The sequence below is a fragment of the Phacochoerus africanus genome, chromosome 3 (assembly GCF_016906955.1).
Source record: "Phacochoerus africanus isolate WHEZ1 chromosome 3, ROS_Pafr_v1, whole genome shotgun sequence".
NCBI lineage: Eukaryota > Metazoa > Chordata > Mammalia > Artiodactyla > Suidae > Phacochoerus > Phacochoerus africanus.
Genome location: NC_062546.1, coordinates 27,024,078 through 27,044,826, shown reverse-complemented (window position 1 = coordinate 27,044,826; position 20,749 = coordinate 27,024,078). Strand labels below are relative to the sequence as shown.

General features: G+C 58.1%; 1 protein-coding gene across 3 annotated transcripts in view; it reads right to left on the bottom strand.

Moving 5' to 3' along the window:
* Positions 1-11,721, bottom strand: part of NOL4L (nucleolar protein 4 like) — a 131,679-nt gene extending 119,958 nt beyond the window's left edge. For 2 of the 3 annotated variants that reach the window (XR_007133874.1, XM_047771341.1), the window contains exon 1: positions 11,134-11,631. Coding sequence is in view for 2 of the 3 variants with exons in the window: in XM_047771341.1 (XP_047627297.1) it covers positions 11,134-11,454 (321 nt within the window). In the remaining variant the exon portion in view is untranslated. Of the gene's footprint in view, positions 1-11,133 lie in introns of all 3 variants that reach the window. The other variant, XM_047771342.1, reaches the window with a different exon arrangement.
* Between the last annotated feature and the right edge of the window lie 9,028 nt (positions 11,722-20,749).

Here is a 20,749-nt window from a genome sequence, read left to right as displayed (position 1 = left end):
CCTGTCATCCGTGCCGAGCACTTGATGTGGAGTCTCTCTTCACTTCCCCACTGCAACCCTGTGGAGATGGATAATTCCATGGGCCCGGATCTTACAGAAGGGGAAACCCGGGTTCAGAGAGCGACTTGTCTCAAGGTCATCCAGCTAGTGAGACACAGAGCTCGATGCAAACCTGGGCCCAGTTGGAGCTCCAAAGCCCAGCTCAGCAGCACTGCTTGAATGGCCTTGTCACAGATTCAGGGGTTATTGATTGGATTACAATCATAATCCTAATTATAGCTGCCTTTTATTGAGGGCTTGATTATGGCCACACCCTGGGACAGAAGCTTCTAGATCACAGAATATAGTATACAGTAGAATATGTATAACTAGTATAGAATACAGTATGGAAGGTGGATATAAGTGAAGCCACAGCCATTATTATTCCATTTTACAGATGGGCAAACCGAGGCTCAGAGAGGGAAAGTGACCTGCCCAAGACTGCACAGCAGTAAATGGTAGAGCGTGGACCCAGCTGCTGCCTCCACAGTCCCCACACCTCTGCTGACCCACAGGGGCCTCGTGTTCAACACAAAGCCCTTTGCCCCTCAGCCTGCTCCTGTCCCAGCCTCCAGATCTTCCATGGAGCTTCCCAGCCCCATGGAGCTTCCCAGCCCCAACTCCCTGAGCTGCCTCTCCTTCCCCCTCCCCCATGGCCCAGGGTTCCCCAGCACCCCACAACCCCCCTTGGGAGGTTAACAGCAGTCTGGTCTAGGGATCTTATTGAGTCCACGGGTAGGGGGTGTCCTCCGAGGGACCCTGAGATGGAGCCACAGCCCTTCCTCGGTGGCCCATTTGCCAGGATGGTCTTATGCCATCTTCCTCACTACCCCCCAGAGTGGGGCTCGGCACCCACTTATATGCAAGGGGTCAGGGGCTCGGAGCAGGCAAGCCATCTGCCCAGAACCAGGAGCTGTGGCAGAGCTGGGATCCAAAGGCAGGCCTGCTGTTGGCCATGTTACCCTCTGGCTGCTCTACCCGATAGAGCGCTCCTGTCGCCTGGGGGAACCCCTATCTGCATCTTCACGAAAACCACAACCCCAGTATTTAAGCATTTCACATGATTCCCTCCTTCAGTTTTCCCAACAGCCCTAAGCAGGAGGGACAATCACTGCACCCATTTTTCAGGTGGAGAAACTGAAGCACCAAGTGGTTACTTGGCCGAGGGCCCAGCAGAGGCTCTGCCTTGGCTTGCTAACCTGTAGAGTGGAGTCAGGACGGCCTCCCAGGGCGGCTGAGGATGGGCGAGACTGCGGAAACCAGGGGCTCTTGGAGACCCGCCCTCGGGAGGCCCTCAGACCAGGCCTGAGGCCCCAGTGTATTTCCCTCGACCCACCAGCATCCAGCCAGGGCCTGGCCTGCCAAAGGAAGGGCCCCATGTCTCCTTGAAACTTCCTCAGCCTGGGGATGCCGAGAAAACGATGAGTCATCCACCCAAGCACAGGCCTCCCAGGAGCCTGCGTCGGGTCCCAGCCGAGGCAGGGAAGGTTCCAGGCTGGGAAGGGGGCCCTACAAACATGACGCCTGAGCTGGCCCCACCAAGCCCTGAGTCACCAGGTCTACTCCACAGCCTCCCACTGCCACATGCTACCAGCCTTGGGGACAGCTCTTGGACTCCGCCCACTGGGGCTGCCTGCCCCTGGGGCCATCACCCCAGATCCGTGTGTCTGCCTACATTCCTGGGTTCTTAAACGCCTCTCTGCCCACCCAAGAATACTGGGTCAATTGTGACCCTGGAGCGTCCCTCGCCACCCCTCCCCCCATGTCACCCAGTCCCAGTCACTCAACCTCTTGGCCGACAGAGAGCCCCTCCCCTTGGCCCCAGGCTGGCCTTCTCTCTCCACACCTCACTATGTCCCAGCTTCCCTGGCTCCCTTCTCTGTAACACATCTCTCTCTAGCCTAAGCATTCCGAGGCTCCTTCTAAAACCCGAATTTGCCCTTATCTCCCTTCTACTTAAAAACCCTCCTGCAAACTCTCCTTGATGGTGACGCACTAGCTCCTCTGAGTGGCTTTCCAGATCCTTCTCTTCCATCTGGCCCCAACTGATCTCACCAGCTCATCCCCCTCAGGACCCCAAAGTGGTTCTCCTGCTGACCTGGCCATTTACCCAGCCCCACCTGAAATGCTCCATAGGACAGGCTTCTCCAGGAAAGTGGCCCCTGTTGCCGTCATACCCAGCCTGCGCTGAGCCCGCAAAACCTGTCCCCTCCCCAACCCCATGCTCACATGTCCACCCCTGGGAATGAGCTTCCCTGTTCTGCTCTTGCTGAACAGTTTGGTTTGGGCCTCAAGGTCCACTTCAGATGTCACCTCCTGGAGGACTCCCTGGACACCCTCAGGCAGGAGGAAGGCTCTGGGTCTGGGGGCTCCTGAGACCCTCTGAGCACAGAAGGGATGGGTGGTTCTCAGACTCCTGCCTCTAAGGCATCTGCTGCCCCGCACAGGGGGGAGTCCCTTAGGGGCAGGGATATTCTGAGACCTGGGGACAGAGTGAACCACGAGATGGTTCTACCCAGGCAGAGCTCATAGCCTCGTGAGGAGAAAGATACTAAACACGTAAGCTAGCAAAACACATACAGAGACACGTACACATATACATATATACACATAAATATACATGGGTGCATATATATAAAATACCTGAGGGTGGTAAGGGCTATAGAGAAAAATTAAGTGCAAAGAAATTTAGGAGAAAATTAAGTAGGAAAAGAGAGAGTCCAAGGAACCTAAGGTGGCTCTGGCTGGGTGATCCGGGAGGGCCCCTCTGAGGAGAAGTCATTTGAGCAAAGATCTGAAAGAGGACGGGAGCCGGCAGGGCAGAGATCTGGGGGAAGAGAATTCCAGGCTAGGGAAACAGGCCAGTGCAAAGGCCCTGGGGCAGGGCTGTGCTTAGTGGTTTTTCAGAAGCAAGGAGGCCAGCGGCTGACACTGAATGAGCAAGGGGAGAGTGGAGGGCGGAGCGGGTAGCAGGCAGCTGGGTCTGATCAAGCAGGGCCTGTAGGCTTCAGGGAAGACTTTGGCTCTTGCTGTGAGTGAGACAAGAATCTTAGAGGGTGCCGAGCAGAGGAGGGAGAGAATCTGATCTGCTTTTTGCTTTTGCTGATTCGCCGGCCATGGGAGCCAGAGGGGATTACAGGGGGGCTGGGGTGGGCACAGAGAACCCATGGGGGAGGCTGATGCATCTCCAGCCTTGGACGGGGCTGGAGGCAGTGAAGGCAGCGAGAAGGTAAAACCTGAGAAGTATTTTGTGGGTAGAACTGAGAGTGTCTGCAAATGGCTTGGGTGGGGAGGGAGGCGGGGAAAAGAGTCAAAAATGATGGCCAGGTGTGGCTGGAGCAAGGGAAAGATGGAGCTGCTTCGATGGGGAGGGCGGTGGAAGGAGCGAACGTGGGAGTGAGTGAGGCAATGAATGAATGAATGACCAGTCGGGGCCCCACTCAGCCCCGGTATCTGCAGGACCAGGAGCCCCTTGCCCCCGCGCTCCTCAGCTTGGTGCCCCACCCGCGGCTGAGGCGCCCCATGGCCCGGGCGCCGGGGAGCTGGGTGCTGAGGGAGTCGTTGACCTTGTGGGGAGAGGACAGGCCCAGCCTCCTGCAGCCTGCCCAGGCCGGGCCAGGTCTGGAGCTGCAGCCAAGGTGAGAGGGTGGACATGTGTGGGCGACGGGGAAGGGTGTCTCCCACCAGGCCAGGTTCGGGCAGGTACGAGGGCCGCCTCCAGCTTTGGAAAGCTTTTGCAGGGCGTCCTCAGCTAGGGTGGGGAGGTGGGGAGAGCCAGGGAACCCACGGACCCCTGCTTCCATGTCCTGGCTCTGAGAGGGTCAGATGGCCTCGGAACCCAGGCTCTGCCACTTGCTCACCCTGAGGCTCGGGAAGGTTCCCCGGCCCCTCTGATGCCAAGTTTGCATCTACCTCGTAGAATCCAGAGGAGATGAAGTGAGCCCAGAGTCCAGAGCTCAGGCTCCTGGCCAGGGTCTGGGGTGGGGTGCCGTGGGGCAGGGGGGATAGGCGATGGTGATGAGAAACCTCTGAGAGGCTCAGCCTTTGACTGCTCTACCTGGCAAGTGCCTCCCAGGCTTGGTAAAGCCCCCTCTCACCTCTCCAGCACCCTCTCCTTGACCTCTGGGATGGGGCCCCCCCCACACCAGGAAGAGATTCAGGGCAGGAGGGACCACAGGAGCCTCCCCTGTGCAAACTGCTGGGGCAACGGAGGCTCAGAGCAGGGCAGGAGCCAGCCAGGGCATAGTGGGACCTTGAGCCTTCGAGTCCCCAGCTCTGGGGCTCATGCCCTATCTGTGGCCCTTGCCAAGACTTCGCTGGTGTTCTGCGCAATTCAATACAACATTAACCAGGCCCCAATGGCACTGGAGACACAGAAATAACCCAGACACAATCTCTAGGGAACCAATGGTTGCTTCCCACCAACTACATGCCAGGGATTTGGCTGGCTGCTTTATTTCCACTAGGCCGTTTAATATCCATGACATTTGATTACCATCCCCATATTCCAGATGAGGAAACTGAGGCTCAGTGAGATCACAAGACAGCTCGCATTTCCTAAAACTTGCTCCATTCTTTAGGCTCTGTATCTACATATACACTAATCTTTATAACCAGTCCTATAAGGGAGATAGGATTATCAGCTCCATTCTACAGATGAGAAAACTAAGGCCAAACTGATGAAGGGCAGAGGTGGGATTTGAACCCAGGGCCCTGTGGCTTGACACCCGAAGCCCTTCACCTCCCCTCTACATCAAGGTAGGCCTGGGGCAGAAAGTGGACTCGGGAGTCCTTGTTCCAACCTGACAACCACCCTGCTGGGCCCTCTCCCAGTTTCCATCAGCTCCCTCTCCTGCCTTGGGGCCCAGGGCCTAGGCCCACCTTTGACAGAGGTTATCAGAATGACATCCTAAAATGACAAGAGAGTCTCTTCCAGTTTTCCAAGCCACTTAGAAGTGGGGCTTTGAAGCCCATTTTCCAGCTGAGTAAACTGAGACTTGAGGAGGTCAAGCAGGCTCCTTGCCCCGGGTCACGTGGCAAGCAAGCAGATGCACGAGGATCCCTTGGGTTCTGGCCCCTCACTTCAAGTTCAGAACCCTCTCTCCCACCCTGCCTCTGTGCTGCTTGGCTGTGGCACCATAAATGCCACCACGGCCAAGGTCACAAGCTTTACCCTACTGTCCTTGTAGGGCAGGGACTTGGGGGAAGAGGGACAAGGCTGCAGATGCTCTCCTTGGGCCTCTGTCATGGGGACAGGGACATGGTGCCACCTCTTGTGCCCACCCCCTCCCTCATACTTGGCTTCTGCAGCTGCTGAGACCCCAGGGGCAGCAGGGGCCAGGCCAGCAGCTCCAGCTGACTTGGTTACGATGAAGGACACCCCTGTCAGGCCCATGCTGCCAAATCGACAGGTTTTTTTCCAAAGGATCTAGAACATGTGTCACGCGCACACAGTCATACTTGTGATCTGCCAATGCCCACACCCCAGGTGCTCGCACATCTGCCAACACAGACACTCACAATCACACACACTCACAAGCATGCAGTCTCTCCTCCACTTGTATATACACATGCACGCGCGCACACACATGCACGCGCGCACACACACGCACACAGCCCCGAGCACACAGGCATCCCAGGCCTGCACGTGGATAGGTGCACACGCAGGCTCACACGGCCACACTTCTGCATGCACACCCACATGGACACACACGCTGTAGCCCAGGAGGGCATGAACACGTGCATGGTGCTCAATCCGTTCCACAACCTCCAAGGTAAGGGCTGATTGGAGAAGCCCAGGTTTGCCTGAGGCTGGGTCAGACCCTTGACCTTTGACCCCGGGCAGCTACCCATAGGCTCTCACCCCCCCAGTCCTTTGAGCAGCATTTTGAGGGTCCCAGATGGGGCTTCCTGACCCCCAAACACTCAGGGATGGGAAGGTAGCCTGTAGGGACCACGAAGGAGAGGATGTTCATGCCAAGCCTTGCCCAAAGAAGAGGGAGGCACGCTGCCCCACCCCCTACCCCCGGCCAAAAGTGACTCAGGACCCAGAGGAGAGGCCCTGGGAAGGCGGAGCCTGATCCTCCAAACTCAGCCCCCCAGAGTCCCCAAGACTCATTCACCCAAATCACCAAGGCTTAATTAACAACATAGCCCACGTCTGCCACTCACGAGAAATACACAGAAGGCTTGTCTTGTCAGCCTTCTCCCTGAAAGTCCTTCGCAAAGCAGGACGGTCGAGGCCTCCTCCCTTCTCCCCACCCCAGACCCATCCTAGAGCACCCCAGGAAAGTCCCAGACATTTTTACACGAAGCCAATCCTGCCTCGAGCACCAGCCTGTGATCACAAACATCTTGCCTAGAAGGATTCTTCTACACTAATTCAGATTAAGGTGTAACGGACTGAAAGCTTGTCACGAAAAGACCTATGCTTTCCAAGCGGATCAGGCTGTAAGACATCTCCAAGAGGGCCAGAGAGGAGGGGTATACGGGCGCTACCCAAGCTCAGGGTCTCCTGTCAGCGGTGTGGCCTTGGGCAAGTTCTGAACCCCTCTCCCTGCCACCCCCCCCCCCCCGCCCCCCGGCCAAACCTCCCTTGACTCATCAGAGCAGTACTGACCTCCGGGCTGCTGTGAGAACCCGACACATGGGGACAGGCACACAGTAGGTGACTCAGAAAGGCTCACTGTGGTGAGAATTTAGAGAAAAGCAGGAGACACTGAGGTTTTTCAACGGAAGGTCACAGTGTATATTAGGTTGTGCTAAGTCAGAGGCCATTTCCCGCCCAGACCAGCGGCCGCAGGTGCCAAAGGTTTACTCAAAAGCTCTGGGGAGAAGGGCTGAAGACGGTGAAAATGCTCTCCACTAAATGAATGTTGTCTGCAAACTGGGAAAAGACCACCATTAGTCAATTTGGCCAGCGGAACACCTGGGGTCTGGCTTGCAAAAGCCTGGTGCTGAGAGTGGAGTTTGCCAATCTGGCGTTTCCCCCTCGGGGGATGGGGCTCTAATGGGGGGATTCCTGGCATGTGATGGGCCCACAGAGAAGCCTGGGTGGAGCCTAGAGATCTGTGTCCCAGTCCCGGCTCCCCACCCCCAGAAACTTCCTCTCTCTGGCCTCAGTTTTCCCATCTGGAAGATGGCAGCGTTTGGCTGAGAACATCTACCTCCAAGGATCCCTGGGGCTCTCTGATCCTAGGAGTTGTCAGATGGCCCAGGGCTCCGCCCCAGACATAACCTGTGGCCCTTTCAGGCTTGGGGGACAGGCCCATTCCGAGCGACCAGAGGAAAAGGAAAGGGATGGTTCACCTTGTGGCCCAGGCTAGAAGGGTCTCGCCTTCGAAGGGTTTGCAGCCCCCTGCCTGGCAGCCCACAGAAATCGCAGCAGGCCAAACACAAGAAATACCAAATCCTAGCTGGCCTTGGCCCAGTCAGGAGGCCCTGGCTGGCTCCTGTCACAGAGAGATCTTATCCCCACGAGCACCCTGTGCCGCCTGGTGGAGGACTCCGCCCTCCTTCCCTCAGCCCTCCGCCTCCACTTCTATTTCCTGTGACAACCTGCAAACTGAAGACCAACTTGCCCCCCCCACACCCCCACACCCAGGCTTCTGGTCGACCCCCCGCCCCACCCCACCCCCAGCCGGGCCCCAGCTGCAGGAGGCCCCGGCAGAGTGTAATTCCCCTCGCCCTCCTCTCCGCCCTGGGCCCGTCCGGACAGATTAAGCCTTTGTCACACACACCCAGAAAAGCTCAGGGCCAGATGGGACAGGACAAGTGGTGTCAGATCATCGACCCTCCGCGGCCGGGACTCGGAAGGGCCCCGACCGCAGCACCACATATGGCTGTGGGAGGAGGAAAGGGGGCCCACGGAGGGGGCAGCCAGAGAGCAACATGGAAGGGAGATGACACATCACGGCCACCCTGGGGACCTGAGCTCACGCAGGGGCGCAGGGGGCCCTTGTTCCACGGCTGGATGACACAACTCCCACACCCCCTCTTCGATGAAATTGCTCTGTCTGCCTGCCTTCCCTTGGAGCCTCCATGGGCTTCTCGATCAGATCCTGAGCTACGTCCACCTCCCCTACCAGCTGGGTGCCAGGGGAGGAGGCTCAGAGTCCAACCCACTCCAATGCCCCATTGCCCCTGCAAGGCCTGTGGATGCTAAACAAATGTCTTGGACAAAGGTTTATGGCCCAATGACCTTCACAAAAACCCACTCAGGGCAAAACTATAGGATCTCTCCCAACTGCCGCCAGAAGCAAGGATAACTTTGTGTGTGTGTGTGTGTGTGTGTGAGAGAGAGAGAGAGAGAGAGAGAGAGAGAGGGAGAGGGAGAGGGAGAGGGAGAGAGCCAATGAAGGCAGAGGTTGTCCTTTGCACCTTTCAAAGAAGGTCCCATTCAGCTCCTCCCAGGAAGAGGCCATGGCTGCCCCAGAATTCCCAGCAGGATTTGTTCCTCTTAGATCAGTGAAAAGGAAAATGGAAATGGAAAAATAATAACTGAGCCCCAGGAAGGTGCTTGGAGCTGGGGGTGGCAGGACTAAGGGCATCTCCTGCAGCCGGCTCCGCTTGGCTGGGCAAGTGGCAGGTAACTAAAGGGCTCTCTGGGGACCAGCGGGCCAGGCAGGTGGGTGTGGGTAGCTTAAGGGGCGGGCTGTTGCAGGAGGGCCCCTCTGTTGTGTTTGTCGTCCCCCTGGTAGCCTGGGCAGGGAGGCCTGGGTTCCCTTTCTCTGCCTCCCAGGCAGGTGGTCCCTTGGGAGGGCTTATTATTGGTCTGGGAGCAGGGGTGGAGTCTTTCAAGGCCCCTGCTGCCAGGCAAGGCGGGTCAGTGTGGGCCTCATGAAGGAACTGAAGGCTGGGCTGGCAGGACCTGGAGCCAGGCCTAGCACCCAATTTCTGCATGTGGCCTGAATGGGCGTGAGTGCACTTGCTCCGCCTTGACAGCTGTGTGGCTAAGGGGGTAAGGGGACTGATGGCCCCATGATGCCTACTCCCTAGGGGAGAGGTCAACCTGCACAGAGAAGCAGTGAGCTAGCTGCCCTGTCTGAGGGTCACCTGTCCCCAAACTGCAGGAGTGGGTGGAGTGGGGGCTTCTGCCTCAGATGAGGAAGGTTGGGCCAAGCCTCCCAGCTACCGGGGGAGGGGTAACCAGAATGGGGTGGGGGTGGAGGGCACTAACAGACCTCGGAAGCCTGGATGGCTGAAGGCAATGACCCAGGGTAGGGGGCGAGGACTCAGCCAACCATCTGGTGGGTCACTGACCTCGGAAAAAGCACACTTAGGCTGGAGACTCTAGCCCAAGATGGGGGAGAAGCGAGGAGGGTAGGGAACTGGCAGAGTGGGGAGGGCTGACCTAGGCTGGGGAGAGGCAATGACCCCTACTCCCAGTGTGGGAAAGTGGGCACTGATTTGGGCTGGGGGGAGGGGTCCCCGACTCGATCGTTGGAGGGGACAATGACCCAGACTCCCCTGGTTTGGCGGAGAGCACTGATTTAGGCTGGGAGGTCCCTGACTCGAGCGGGATGGGACATTGCCCCAACCGCCCCCTCTGGGAATCCAGCCCCGGCGCGCCCCTCGGCCCGGCCCCCAGCTCCCGGTCCGGCCGGAGGCGGCAGCGGCGCAGATGGGCTGCTGGCGGCCGCAGCGGCAGCGGCGCGGTTATCAGCGCTCCTCGCAGATGGGCCGCCCGCCCTCCGCGCTCGCGGCTCCCCACTCCCCGCGGCCTGCAGCCCCGTCCCCTGGGCGCGGGGGGAGGCGCCTCTGGATCCGCTCCCCGGCTCCCGCCTCCCTCCCTGGCGGCCCCCTCACCCCGCGGGCCCGGCCCGGGCGGCCGCCGGAGGGGGAGGGGGAGGGGACAAGTGCACTTTTCGTAACGACCGAATCAATTGTGTGTGAAGAGCCCGCTCCGGCCGGGGACTGGGCTGAGCGCGGGGCGGGCGGGCCGGACGGGGGAGGAGCACGGAGGGGGGAGCGAGGGAGCGAGGGAGGGAGGGAGGCCGGCGCGGGGCGGCCCCGCTCGCTTGCTCGGGCCGGGCGAGGCCGGGGAGGGAGCGAGGGGGGCAGGGAGGGAGGCTGGCCCGGCCCGGCCGGGCCGGGGGCTGAACGCACTAATGGAGGGTCTCCGCGACGGAAAGTTCAAAGCTCAGCAGCGCCCCGGGAGCAGCCGCCCCCCCAGCCCCCACCCGCTGCAGAACAATGAGGTCCCGGCGGGGGAGCCGCGGGGCCCGCGCCGCACGCCCTCTCCAGGGCGCCCCGGGCCGGAGGGGACGCCCCCGCCCGGCCGCCCGCCTCCTCCCTCTCGGCGGCTGCGGTTCTCCGCCCCCTCCCCCACGCCACCCCGCCCGGACCCGGCCGGCCCCGGGGACGGGGGAGGGGAGGGGATGGATAGGTCAGGCCGCCCCCGTCCCAGGGAGGGGGGAGCTAGGGGCCCGGGGGGCGGAGGGGGCGCCCCACCCACCCGCGGGAGGCTGCTCCTGCGCCAGGCTGCGGCTCGGGCTGCCCCTCCCCGGGCCAGCCCCGGGTGGGGTCGGAGAGACTGTGCCCCTGCGGGCCCCCTCCCCTGGCGCTGGGAAGCCGAGCGGACTCCCCGTCCCGTGGCCGCCCCTGCCCCCCCCCCCCACCGCGGCACCACCCTCCATACACACACACACACACACACACACACACAGAACACACACACACAACACACACAGACACACACCGCCCAGCCGGCCCGGGGGCGGGAGCGCGAGGCGCCCGGGACAGGCAGCCCCGGGGCGGGCGGGGGGAGGCTCGGGCTTCGGAGCAGCCGCCTGCTGGCGGGGGGAGGGGACGGGAGGACGGAACATGCTGGGGTGAGCAGCCCGGGACAGCCCGCCCGTCACCGCCACGGCCCCGGCAGCGGCGCAGAGGGGGGCAGGGACGCCCAGAACCCGGAGCGCTGCCCGGGCGGGCTGGGGCGGGCGGGTGAGCAGGGACGAGTGCGCCTCGGGAGGACGAGACCCACGGACAACCTCAGGGACACACGTTCGGACACACATCCACACCCCCACCCCGCCCCCGCCCGCCCCGAGCCCCGCGGCGGGACCGGCCCGTGGCCGCCGCGCGCGCACTCACCGAGCCCGTCTTGACCGGCACATACACCACTTGGCCCATCTTGGGTTCCCGGCCGCTGCCCAGGCGGAAGCCCTTGGAGCGCACCCAGAACTGGAACTTGCCTTTCTCGCCGGCTGCCGGGCCGCTGCCCGCGCCGGTCCCGCCGCCGCCCTGCAGGACCTCGGCGATCCGCTGGTATTTGCTGCGTGTCACCGTCTTGGTTTTGGCCGAGTCGCCGTAGGTGCGCAGGCACCAGTCCCGGAACTGGCGGCCCAGCTCCGAGTCCCCGGGGCTGCGCTCGCGCTCCCAGCCCCCGCGCAGCAGCAGCGTCGGCTTCGGCATCCTCCCGCCGCGCCCGGCGCCCTCGGGGGCGGGCCGGCCGCCGGGCCGCCCGGTGCCGGGACTGGGCTGGGCTGGGCCGGGCCGAGCCGGGGCGCGCCGCGGCTCGGGCTGTCCCGCGGTGTGGCTCCGGCGCGGCTGCTTGATGGGCACGGGCGGCGGCCGGACGCGCGGGGCTGCGGCGCGCTCTGTCCTGCTCGGGCGGCGGCGGCGGCGTTGGCGGCGGCGGCTCCGGCTCGCCTCCTGCTCCGCCTCCTCCTCCCCCCCGGCCGGGATGCAGGAGCGATGGAGGCAGCTCCGGGCCCGGAGGTGCAGAGGGGGCGGGCCGCCCCGCGGGCGGCCGGGGGAGGCGGGAGGCGGGGAGCGGCCCCGGGCGCGGGGAGCGAGACCGAGCCTGGGCGCGGGCGGCGGCGGCGGCGGCTGTCAGCTCGCGCGGCTCATCCTGCTCCTGCTCAAGCTCCCGCTGCCGCTGCTCTTCCTCCTCCTCCTCCTCCTCCTCCTCCTCCCGCGCCCGCCTCCACCACGCCGCGGGATCCCACCTGTTAGAGCGTCGCAGCCTTCGCCGCCACCCCCCCCTCCCGCTTCTCGCGCCCGCCCGCGGGGCCCAGCCCCCGCCCCGGCCCGGCCCCTGGGGGCGCGGGGGCCGCCGCGCCCGCAGCCGCCCGGGAGGGCGGGAGCCGCAGGCGCGCGGTGCCCAGCCCAGGGACCGAGTTCCCTCTGGCCGGGCCTGGCCCAGAGCCTCGCAGGCCGCGCTCCGCCGGGACCGGGCGGTCTCGCAGGGAGTAGGGCGCAGACCCCGCCCGGCCACTAGGGTTCCTGCCTCCCCGGGGGGCCCCCGCCCGATTTTAGCCCGGCGCGGGTGGTACAGGGCAGGGCCCCTTCCCTTCTTCCCGGCGACTGGCCTGACCTCTCCAAGTGTGAGCCCGGCGCCAGAGGAGCAGTGTTCCCCTGGAGAACCCCAAATCACCACCCTTCGGGGAGCCCCAGACTTCCTCCCTTCTCACCTCGAATTCTCCCAAGTTTGGCTATCCTTGCTTCTGCCAGCGCCACTGCTCTGGGACAGCCCCGAGCCCCAGGGAAGTCATCAACATTGACCGGTGGCCTCACTCAGGACAGCCCTGTCAAGGCTTGGGGGCAGTGCTCAACCCACCACAAATTCATCCTGATACACCCTGCCTTCCCCAGGTGCACCTTGACCTAGAATCGCTGACTGAATAAGCTCAGGTGGACCTGCCATCACCCTCCTCCCTGGGCAGGACTGACCTTGGGTAGAGCCAGCCCCCTCCCCTTTAAGGAGATTACTAACATAAATAAAGGCATAGGCCAATTCCCCAGCATTTCTGCCCTCCTTTCTTAACGGGTCTGAGAAATTGCTGAACTTCTCTTCCAGCTGTTCCCTAGAGTCCCTCCCAAAGGTCCCCAGGCCACTCCTGCAGGCAAGTCACCACCCAAGACTGAGTCCCAGATTGTGGCCAGTGCAGGACCATTTTCTGCCTAGGGACTACTAGCTACCTTCATCCCAAGGTCCCCCACCCTGGTTCCTACAGAGTCCCAGGTCCTGGCAACTCTGAGAGGCAGAGAGGACTGGCCCATTTTATAGATGAAGGCCTGGGGCTTGGAGAGGTGACCTGACCTGGCCAAGGTCATTCAGGGAAGAGAGGAGGGCTCTGGCTCAGGTCTGTCTGGCTCCTGCCACCACATCACACATGAAATCTGCCCCCTGGCCTCCCGCTGGGAGGGATCCCCCTCACTGTATGTGGCTGGCTTACTTCCCCCAGTAGACTAGGAGCTCCAGATGCACAGGGCCCATATCTGACTCATCCCTGTATCCCAGGCCCTAGCACAGCACCTGGCACACAGTAGGTGCCAATAACTGCTGAAAGAATCCAAGAGGTCTTCCAAGTCCCAACCTCTCTCTGCATTTCACATAGATTTATTTTTAGATAATTTACATTTCCATGTTACTTTATATATACCAACAACTCCACAGTCATTTTTCCTCTTTATCTTCCTAAGAGTTCTTTTTGGTTCCATGCCGGCATGCCCATTTTTCAGAGATAACCACTTGAGCTCAGAGAGGGCAAGGCACTACCCAAAGGCCACATAGCCGCCCCCACCCTGGGAGAGGAGGGAGGCTGCTGCATGATTTGGAAGCCCCTGCCCTGACTTTTCCAATACATCCCTTAACACTTAACCCCACTGCTGACTCCCCTCCCGAGAACAAAGGTGCTCTAGCCTAACAACGCTAATGATCACTTTCGGCAAGCGTGCCCTGGAGCCTAGGCGGTGGGGCTCTCCTTTTGAATTGGTATTTTAGAGTTCCCATCGTGGCACAGCAGAAACGAATCTGACTAACATCCATGAGGACACAGGTTCAATCCCTGGCCTTGCTGAGTGGGTTAAGTATCCGGCGTTGCTGTGAGCTGTGGTGTAGGTCGAGACACAGCTGGGATTCAGCGTTGCTGTGGCTGTGGTGTAGGCCGGCGGCTACAGCTCTGATTAGACCCCTAGCCTGGGAATCTCCATATGCCATGGGTGCAGCCCTAAAAAGCCAAAAAAAAAAAAAAAAGAACTGGTATCTCTATCTAGTTCCAAGGCATACTTCAATAACCACTAAGCCAGACCACCTCCATGCATTCTGGGTCTTTTCCTGACTTTTAGAACATAAAAACCTGGTTGTTGATCTTGGGCTGAGTTCTTGTGTGACAGCAGGTGTAGTACAAGGGAAAGAACATAGGCTTCCAGGTAGAGTCAGACTTGAGGTTGAATCCTGACTACCATTTGCCATGGCATTCTTCATGCCCACAGATCCCAGTTGGCTGCTTCCTAATTGAATGAACCCATCAGTCCACCCTTTGCTGGTGATCTCTGGCAGGTCACTGAACCCCAGCTGGATCATCTGGATAATGGACAGAGTGTCATGGATGTAAAGGTTCAGCAGAGTAATGTATGCGAGAGCGCCTATATATAACAGGTGCTCAATGAATACCATTTGCACTCCCATAGAAGCTGCAAAGTCTTCAAGGAGAAAGATGAATTTGGTTAGTACTTTTTGTGTTTCATTCTGTCAACAAACAGTTCTTGAGCAGCCATTATGCCCTGGGTGCTGGAAATAGAGTCGTGGGATCCCCAAGGTTCTTGGTCTCTTTGAGCTTACTGATGGGTGGGGAAGAAGGCCATCGAACAAACCAACTATCAATAATCACAGCTTAGGGAAAGGGCCATGTTGGAAGTAGGGAGCTGTGCTAGCAAATAATGGACCAAAGAGACTGCTCTTCTTAGGAGGGAACAGGAAAATCTCCTCTTGAGAAGATAGATTTGAGCAGTGACTTAAATGGCAAGGAGCCAGCTATGCTATGATCTGAGGGAAGAGCATTCCAGGCAGAGGGAAGAGCATGTGCAAAAGCCCTGAGGCACGAAAGAGATTGATATTTTCCATAAGTTGAAAGGAGGCTAGTGTGGCTAGAATGAAGGAAATGAAGAGGGGTTGGAAGGCAGGAGACCATGGAAAAAACTTTGGCTTGCATTCTGGAAATGATGGGAAGCCACTGGAGAGTTTTAAACAGGGGAAAAGACTGGTAAGGAGTGGAGTGCAGCTGCAGTGGCCCAGGGGTCTGTGGACTAGGGTCCTGGAGGTCAGCAATCTTGATTTCTCTTCCCTTTACACCAGCCGCAATCTCAGCCTCTTGCCCCAAGAGTGAGTGGGAAGTGTGGAGGTGGCTGAGCCAAGGATGAGCATGGCCTAGTACTGCTCATCCCCACTTCTGCAGAAGCAGATCCCTGGACCTCTGGCCTGTTCATGTCAGTGGCCTCCTTTAGCAGGAGTCCTGCCCCAGAGCATGCTGGGTGGAAGGTAAGTGTCTCAGCATACCCAGCTTGTGGGCAAAAGTGGGGCAGCGGATGGGTAGTCACGGTAAAGGAGGCAGCCGCTCCTTCTTTCTCCCCATTTCGGACAGCTGCCAAAAAGACAGAGTAGGCTTCCCCTTAATCATAGGTCAGTGCCCTGGATATTTTTTTAACCCTTAATCTGGATATCCAGGGAGGCTGGGGTTGAAGCACAGAGTCCAGACCCCCAGGGCTCATGTCTATTTCCAATTCTGACAGTAAGGTACTAGGTCACAGGAGACTAAGTGAGGAAGGGTCTGCAGGGAGTATACAGTCTAAACTCTGCCCTTTATAGATGGATAAACCGAGTCCCACAGGGGAAGAGGCTCAGGGCTGCCGGCAGAGAGGGGCACCTGGCCTTTGCCTGGTTTGGCCCAGATCACCTGCTTTTCACTGAGCTGACTCTGGGCTCAGATGAACGGGAATGCCTGCAACTCAAGAGGTGAAGTAGCCCCGACCCAGCCTGGGGTGGGGCAGAGTTACAGGCCTGGGGTGGGGCACAGTGACTCAGGCCCCCACAGAGGCCTGTCCACCAAAGGCTGGGAGAAGCATCGAGGCCCCGGAGCCTTGGAAAGGGTGATTTCCACTGTCAGGCTCGGCTGCTGCTTCCGTCAAGGGTTGTGTAGCCACTGCCACCCCCACTCCCAAGCATCTCTGACTGCGGTCTGTTCAGCCATGGCTACCTGCTGCTCCAGGCCCACCTCACCCAGAAAGTCCTCCCCACCCCTCAGTTTGGTTCAGGGGCTTCCATGGCTGCTCACAGACCCCAGGCTTTCTCCATGCTGGCTCTGACCACACAATATCATGATTGCCTGGCTCCCTGTACCAACCAGTGTCCAGCACAGGGACTGAGGTGTCATAATTATTAAATAAACAAGCAAATGAGGGTTCCCGCTGTGGCACAGTGGGTTAAGAACCTGACTGCAATGGCTAGAATTGCTGCAGAGGCTGGTGTTCAATCCCTGCCCAGTGAAGTGGGTTAAAAGCTGTGGTGTAGGTCACAGCTACAGCTCAGATTCAAACCCTGGCCTAGGAACTTCCATATGCCACAGGTGTGGCCATTAAAAAAAAAAAAAAAAGAGTTAATGAGTTCCTGTTGTGGCTCAGTGGGTTATGAACCAACCAGACTAGTATCGATGAGGATGTGGGTTCAATCCCTGGCATCGCTCAATGGGTTAAGGATATGGCATTGCCATTAGCTGTGGTGTAGGTCACAGTAGACGAGGCTTAGATCTGGTGTTACTATGGCTGTGGCCGGCAGCTGTGGCTCTGATTTGACCCCTGACCTGGGAACTTCTATATGCTGCAGGTGTGGACCTTAAAAAAAAAAAAAAAAGAACAAACGAAGGAATGAATGAATGGGCTGGTTCTCCAAACGCACATCTCAGACTGAAGTCTATCGTATTTCCCACTGCTACTCTGCCTCCCCCAAGCAACTAACCAATCAGCATTTAGAATGCTTCCCCAGAAAGCTCTGTCATTGAGTGACCTGATATGGGTGCCTTGATTTCTCTAAGCCCCAGTTTTCAAAACCGGTAAGATGGGGATAATAACTATACCTAACCCACAGGGTTCTTATGAGCATAAGCACTCAATAAATGTTAGCTCCTGTTATCCCATGTCCATCTGCCATTCATTGCAACGTTTGAGTAGCCTCTGTGTGTCAGATGCCGTGCATGGTGTCAAGATCACAGCCATAAACAAGATGGACATGGCCCCAGCCTTCACACTGCTCAGGGATGAGCTGGGGTTTATTTATTTATTTATTTTGTCTTTCTAGGGCTGCACCCACAGCATATGGAAGTTCCCAGGTTAGGGGTCAAATCAGAGCTACAGCTGCCCACCTGCACCACAGCCACAGCAACGCCAGATCCAACACCAGATTGGCCTTGTCTGAAACCTACACCACAGTTCATGGCACGACTGGACCCTTAACCCACTGAGCGAGGCCAGGGATCAAACCCATGTCCTCATGGATACTAGTCAGGTTTTCATTACCTTTGAGCCACGACATGAACTCCATCCAGCTGGGTTTTAAAAGATCATGACAGGGAGTTCCTGTTGTGGCTCAGTAGTTAACGAATCCAACTAGGAACCATGAGGTTGTGGGTTCGATCCCTGACTTTGCTCAGTAGGTTAAGGATCTGGCGTTGCCGTGAGCTGTGGTGTAGGTCGAAGACGTGGCTCGGATCCCGCATTGCTGTGGCTGTGGCGTAGGCCGGCGGCTACGGCTCTGAGTAGACTCCTAGCCTGGGAACCTCCATGTGCCGCAGGAGTGGCCCTAGAAAAAGGCAATAAATAAATAAATAAAATAAAAGATCATGACAAATGGGTTGAGAATTAGAAAACATGAAGCTGCCGTGAGAACATATGAAGAGGGCTCAGATGAGCATTTTCTGAGAAGCCCTGCCCCAAGGGTTTCTTGGACAGAGGCACTCAAGGTGACAAGGGGAGGGGAAAAAATATCTCCATGCCTACAGCGGGCCCGCCACGCAGCCACACCCAAGTGGGAAACACTGAGCCACCTCGAAGAGTCTAGGAAGCCCTTGAGTACCGCATCTCCTTTTCCAAAACCCAAAGTGTGAAGAGATAAGGATTTCACTCAAATGTCACTGCCTCAGCAGAGCCCTCCTTGATCACCCTTTCAAAATAGTCCCCAGTGTCTCTTTATCCCCTGCCCTGCTTTATTCATCTTCATAGACGCAGCACCACCTTCTATTATAGTGTGTGTTTATTTGTTTCTTCTTTCTGTTCATCTCATGCACTGCAGTGCATGTATCAAAAAGGCAAGGGTTTTGTCTTATTGACGGTAGTATCTCCAACATTCAGAACAGCCCGGCACATGGTAGATGTTCGATACACGTTTGCTGAATAAATGAAGAAGCCCTAAGTGAGTGAGTGTGTGTGCATTCTAACTAAAATTTGCCAAGTGATCCAGGAAGATTTATGTCAAATTGAAAAGGAAGGAGGCTTTTCTTTCTATTATTAATTGTGCCTACTGCAAGTCACTAGGTTTCATTGCGCCTCAGTCTCCTCATCTGTAAAATGGAGCTAGTACCTACTTTGCAGAATCACCGTGGGACATCAATCAAACACAGTGCAGGGAGTTCCCGTTGTGGCTCAGTGGTAACAAACTCGACTGGTATCCATGAGGATACCACGTTCGATCCCTGGCTTCGCTCAGTGGGTTAAAGGATCCAGCACTGCCATGAGCTGTGATGTGGGTCACAGACACGGCTCAGATCCCACACTGCTGTGGCTGTGGAGTAGGCCGGCAGCTGCAAGCTCCAATTTGACCTCTAGCCTGGGAACTTCCATATGCCACAGGTGTGGCCCCAAAAAAGCAAAAAACAAAAACAAAAAACATGGTGCAAAATGTCCAGATGGGGCCTGGCACACAATAGGTATCTCATAGGCAACTCAGTTATTCTAATGGAGCCCTTGGTTGAGAGGCTCGTGAAGGAGGATCCCCAAGCCCTGAGCCTTCCTGAAGGACACACAGGAAGCTGACACTGGATCTGTCCGGTCACCTGAACTCACCAGTAATTTATTGATGCTGGATGCTGGCACCTAGTAGCTTGCCGGGTCAGCCTCAGGGAGCAGGTGTGGGGCCCTCAGGGCCTGTCCCCAGCCTCACCCAGGAGGGGCAAGGTGGGGAGAGTGGGTCCGCTGAGGCACAGGAAAACTGATGGGTCAGCCCTTACAAATTCCCTACTGTGTGCTGGGCACTGGAAGACTGAGAAAAAACCAGGTGCCTTTCCTGCCTGACCAGAGCTGACAGAGGGTGAGAAAGATGTAATTTGTTATTTGAACACCCACAAAAACAGTGACAGCTGCATGAGGACCTACTATGTGTCAGGATCTTTGTCCACATAACTGCATTTGAGCCCCACAGGAGGCCTTGTTCATAGTCTATAGTTCAGAAAATGTCACCAAGGGGCGGTCAGATGATGTGCTCAAGGTCACACAGCTCAGGAGTGGCAGAAGGAGATTTTTGATCCCAGATCTGACTGGCTCCAAAGCCCATGCACATGTCACTGCCACCCTGCCCCCACCAGGCAGGCCAGCCTAGGGCATGTAAATAACAACCCTAAATAAAGAGCCCCGCACGGTCAGAAGGGAGCAGAGGCCCATCCCCCTGAAGCTTCCTGGAGGCCGAGGCCTTTAAGTGGCCTTCAGAGGATGGGTGGAAATACCAAAGGGGGATGTATTTAAGGGCAGGGAAATAGCCAGAGCAAAGGTTTGAGGGTAGAAGAGGGAATGGTGGGTCTGGAGTGTGGTGGGCAGGCCTACTTGGGAGAGCAGAGGAGCCCTGGAGGGGGCAGTGGGTATACAGGGCCTGAATGTCTGGCCAGCTCCAGGCCTCCCTGGGTGGGCGGTGGGGAGCCCTGAGAGTTGTTGAAAGGTGAGGCCACCATTTCCCCCCTGACCTATTTTTTTTTCTTTTGTCTTTTGAGGGCTACACCTGCAGCATGTGGAATTTCCCGGGCTAGGGGTCAAATCGTAGAGGCATCTGTGACCTACGCCACAGCCTGTAGCAGTGCTGGATCCTTAACCCACTGAACGAGGCCAGGGATCGCACCTGCATCCTTATGAAAACTAGTCAGGTTCTTAACCTGCTGAGCCACAAGAATCCCTGACCTGTATATTCTAAGAGACCAGCCACTTGGGCCAGAGGAGGCCTGGCGTTCAAGGACCTCTAAGGTCTAGCTCCAGCCTTGCCTGTCTCTGCTCCCCTCTACCAGCCCTCAGGGCCTGGCACGCTCACTAGCTCCGAAACACGTCCTGCTCGCTCTCACCTTGTACCTCTGTTCTCCTAGATCCCAACTCCCGACACCTACCCTCTTCCCAGGCCTTGCTCCTAGGTCTGTCTCCTCCATGAAGCCTGCCCTGACCACACCAGCCCTCGGTTATATGCCTCAGCCTCGGAGACCAGGGCTGGGCAAGGGCCCATCCTCCACTAAAAGCCATGAGCGCTCGCTAAGCATAGTGGTCGGCTGTTGCTTTCATCTGTCCAGCAACATTCTCCGGGTGATCTGAAAGGCCTTTGAGAAACTGCCCCTTCCCCTTAGAGCGCACATAGCTGGAGCAGGACAGACCTGAACCCTGGCCATCAAAAAACATCTAATTCCCTTGACCACTGTGATGGTAGCCAGATTTTTTTTTCTTTTTAGGGCCACATCCGCGGCATATGGAGGTTCCCAGGCTAGGGGTTGAATTGTAGCTGCAGCTGCTGGCCTACACCACAGCCACAGCCACACCAGATCCAAACTCTGTCTGCGACCTACACCACAGCTCACAGCAACACCAGATCCTTAACCCACTGAACGGGGCCGGAGATCGAACCTGCGTCATCATGGATACCAGTCAGATTTGTTACCGCTGAGCCACATTGGGAACTCCCAGACTTCTG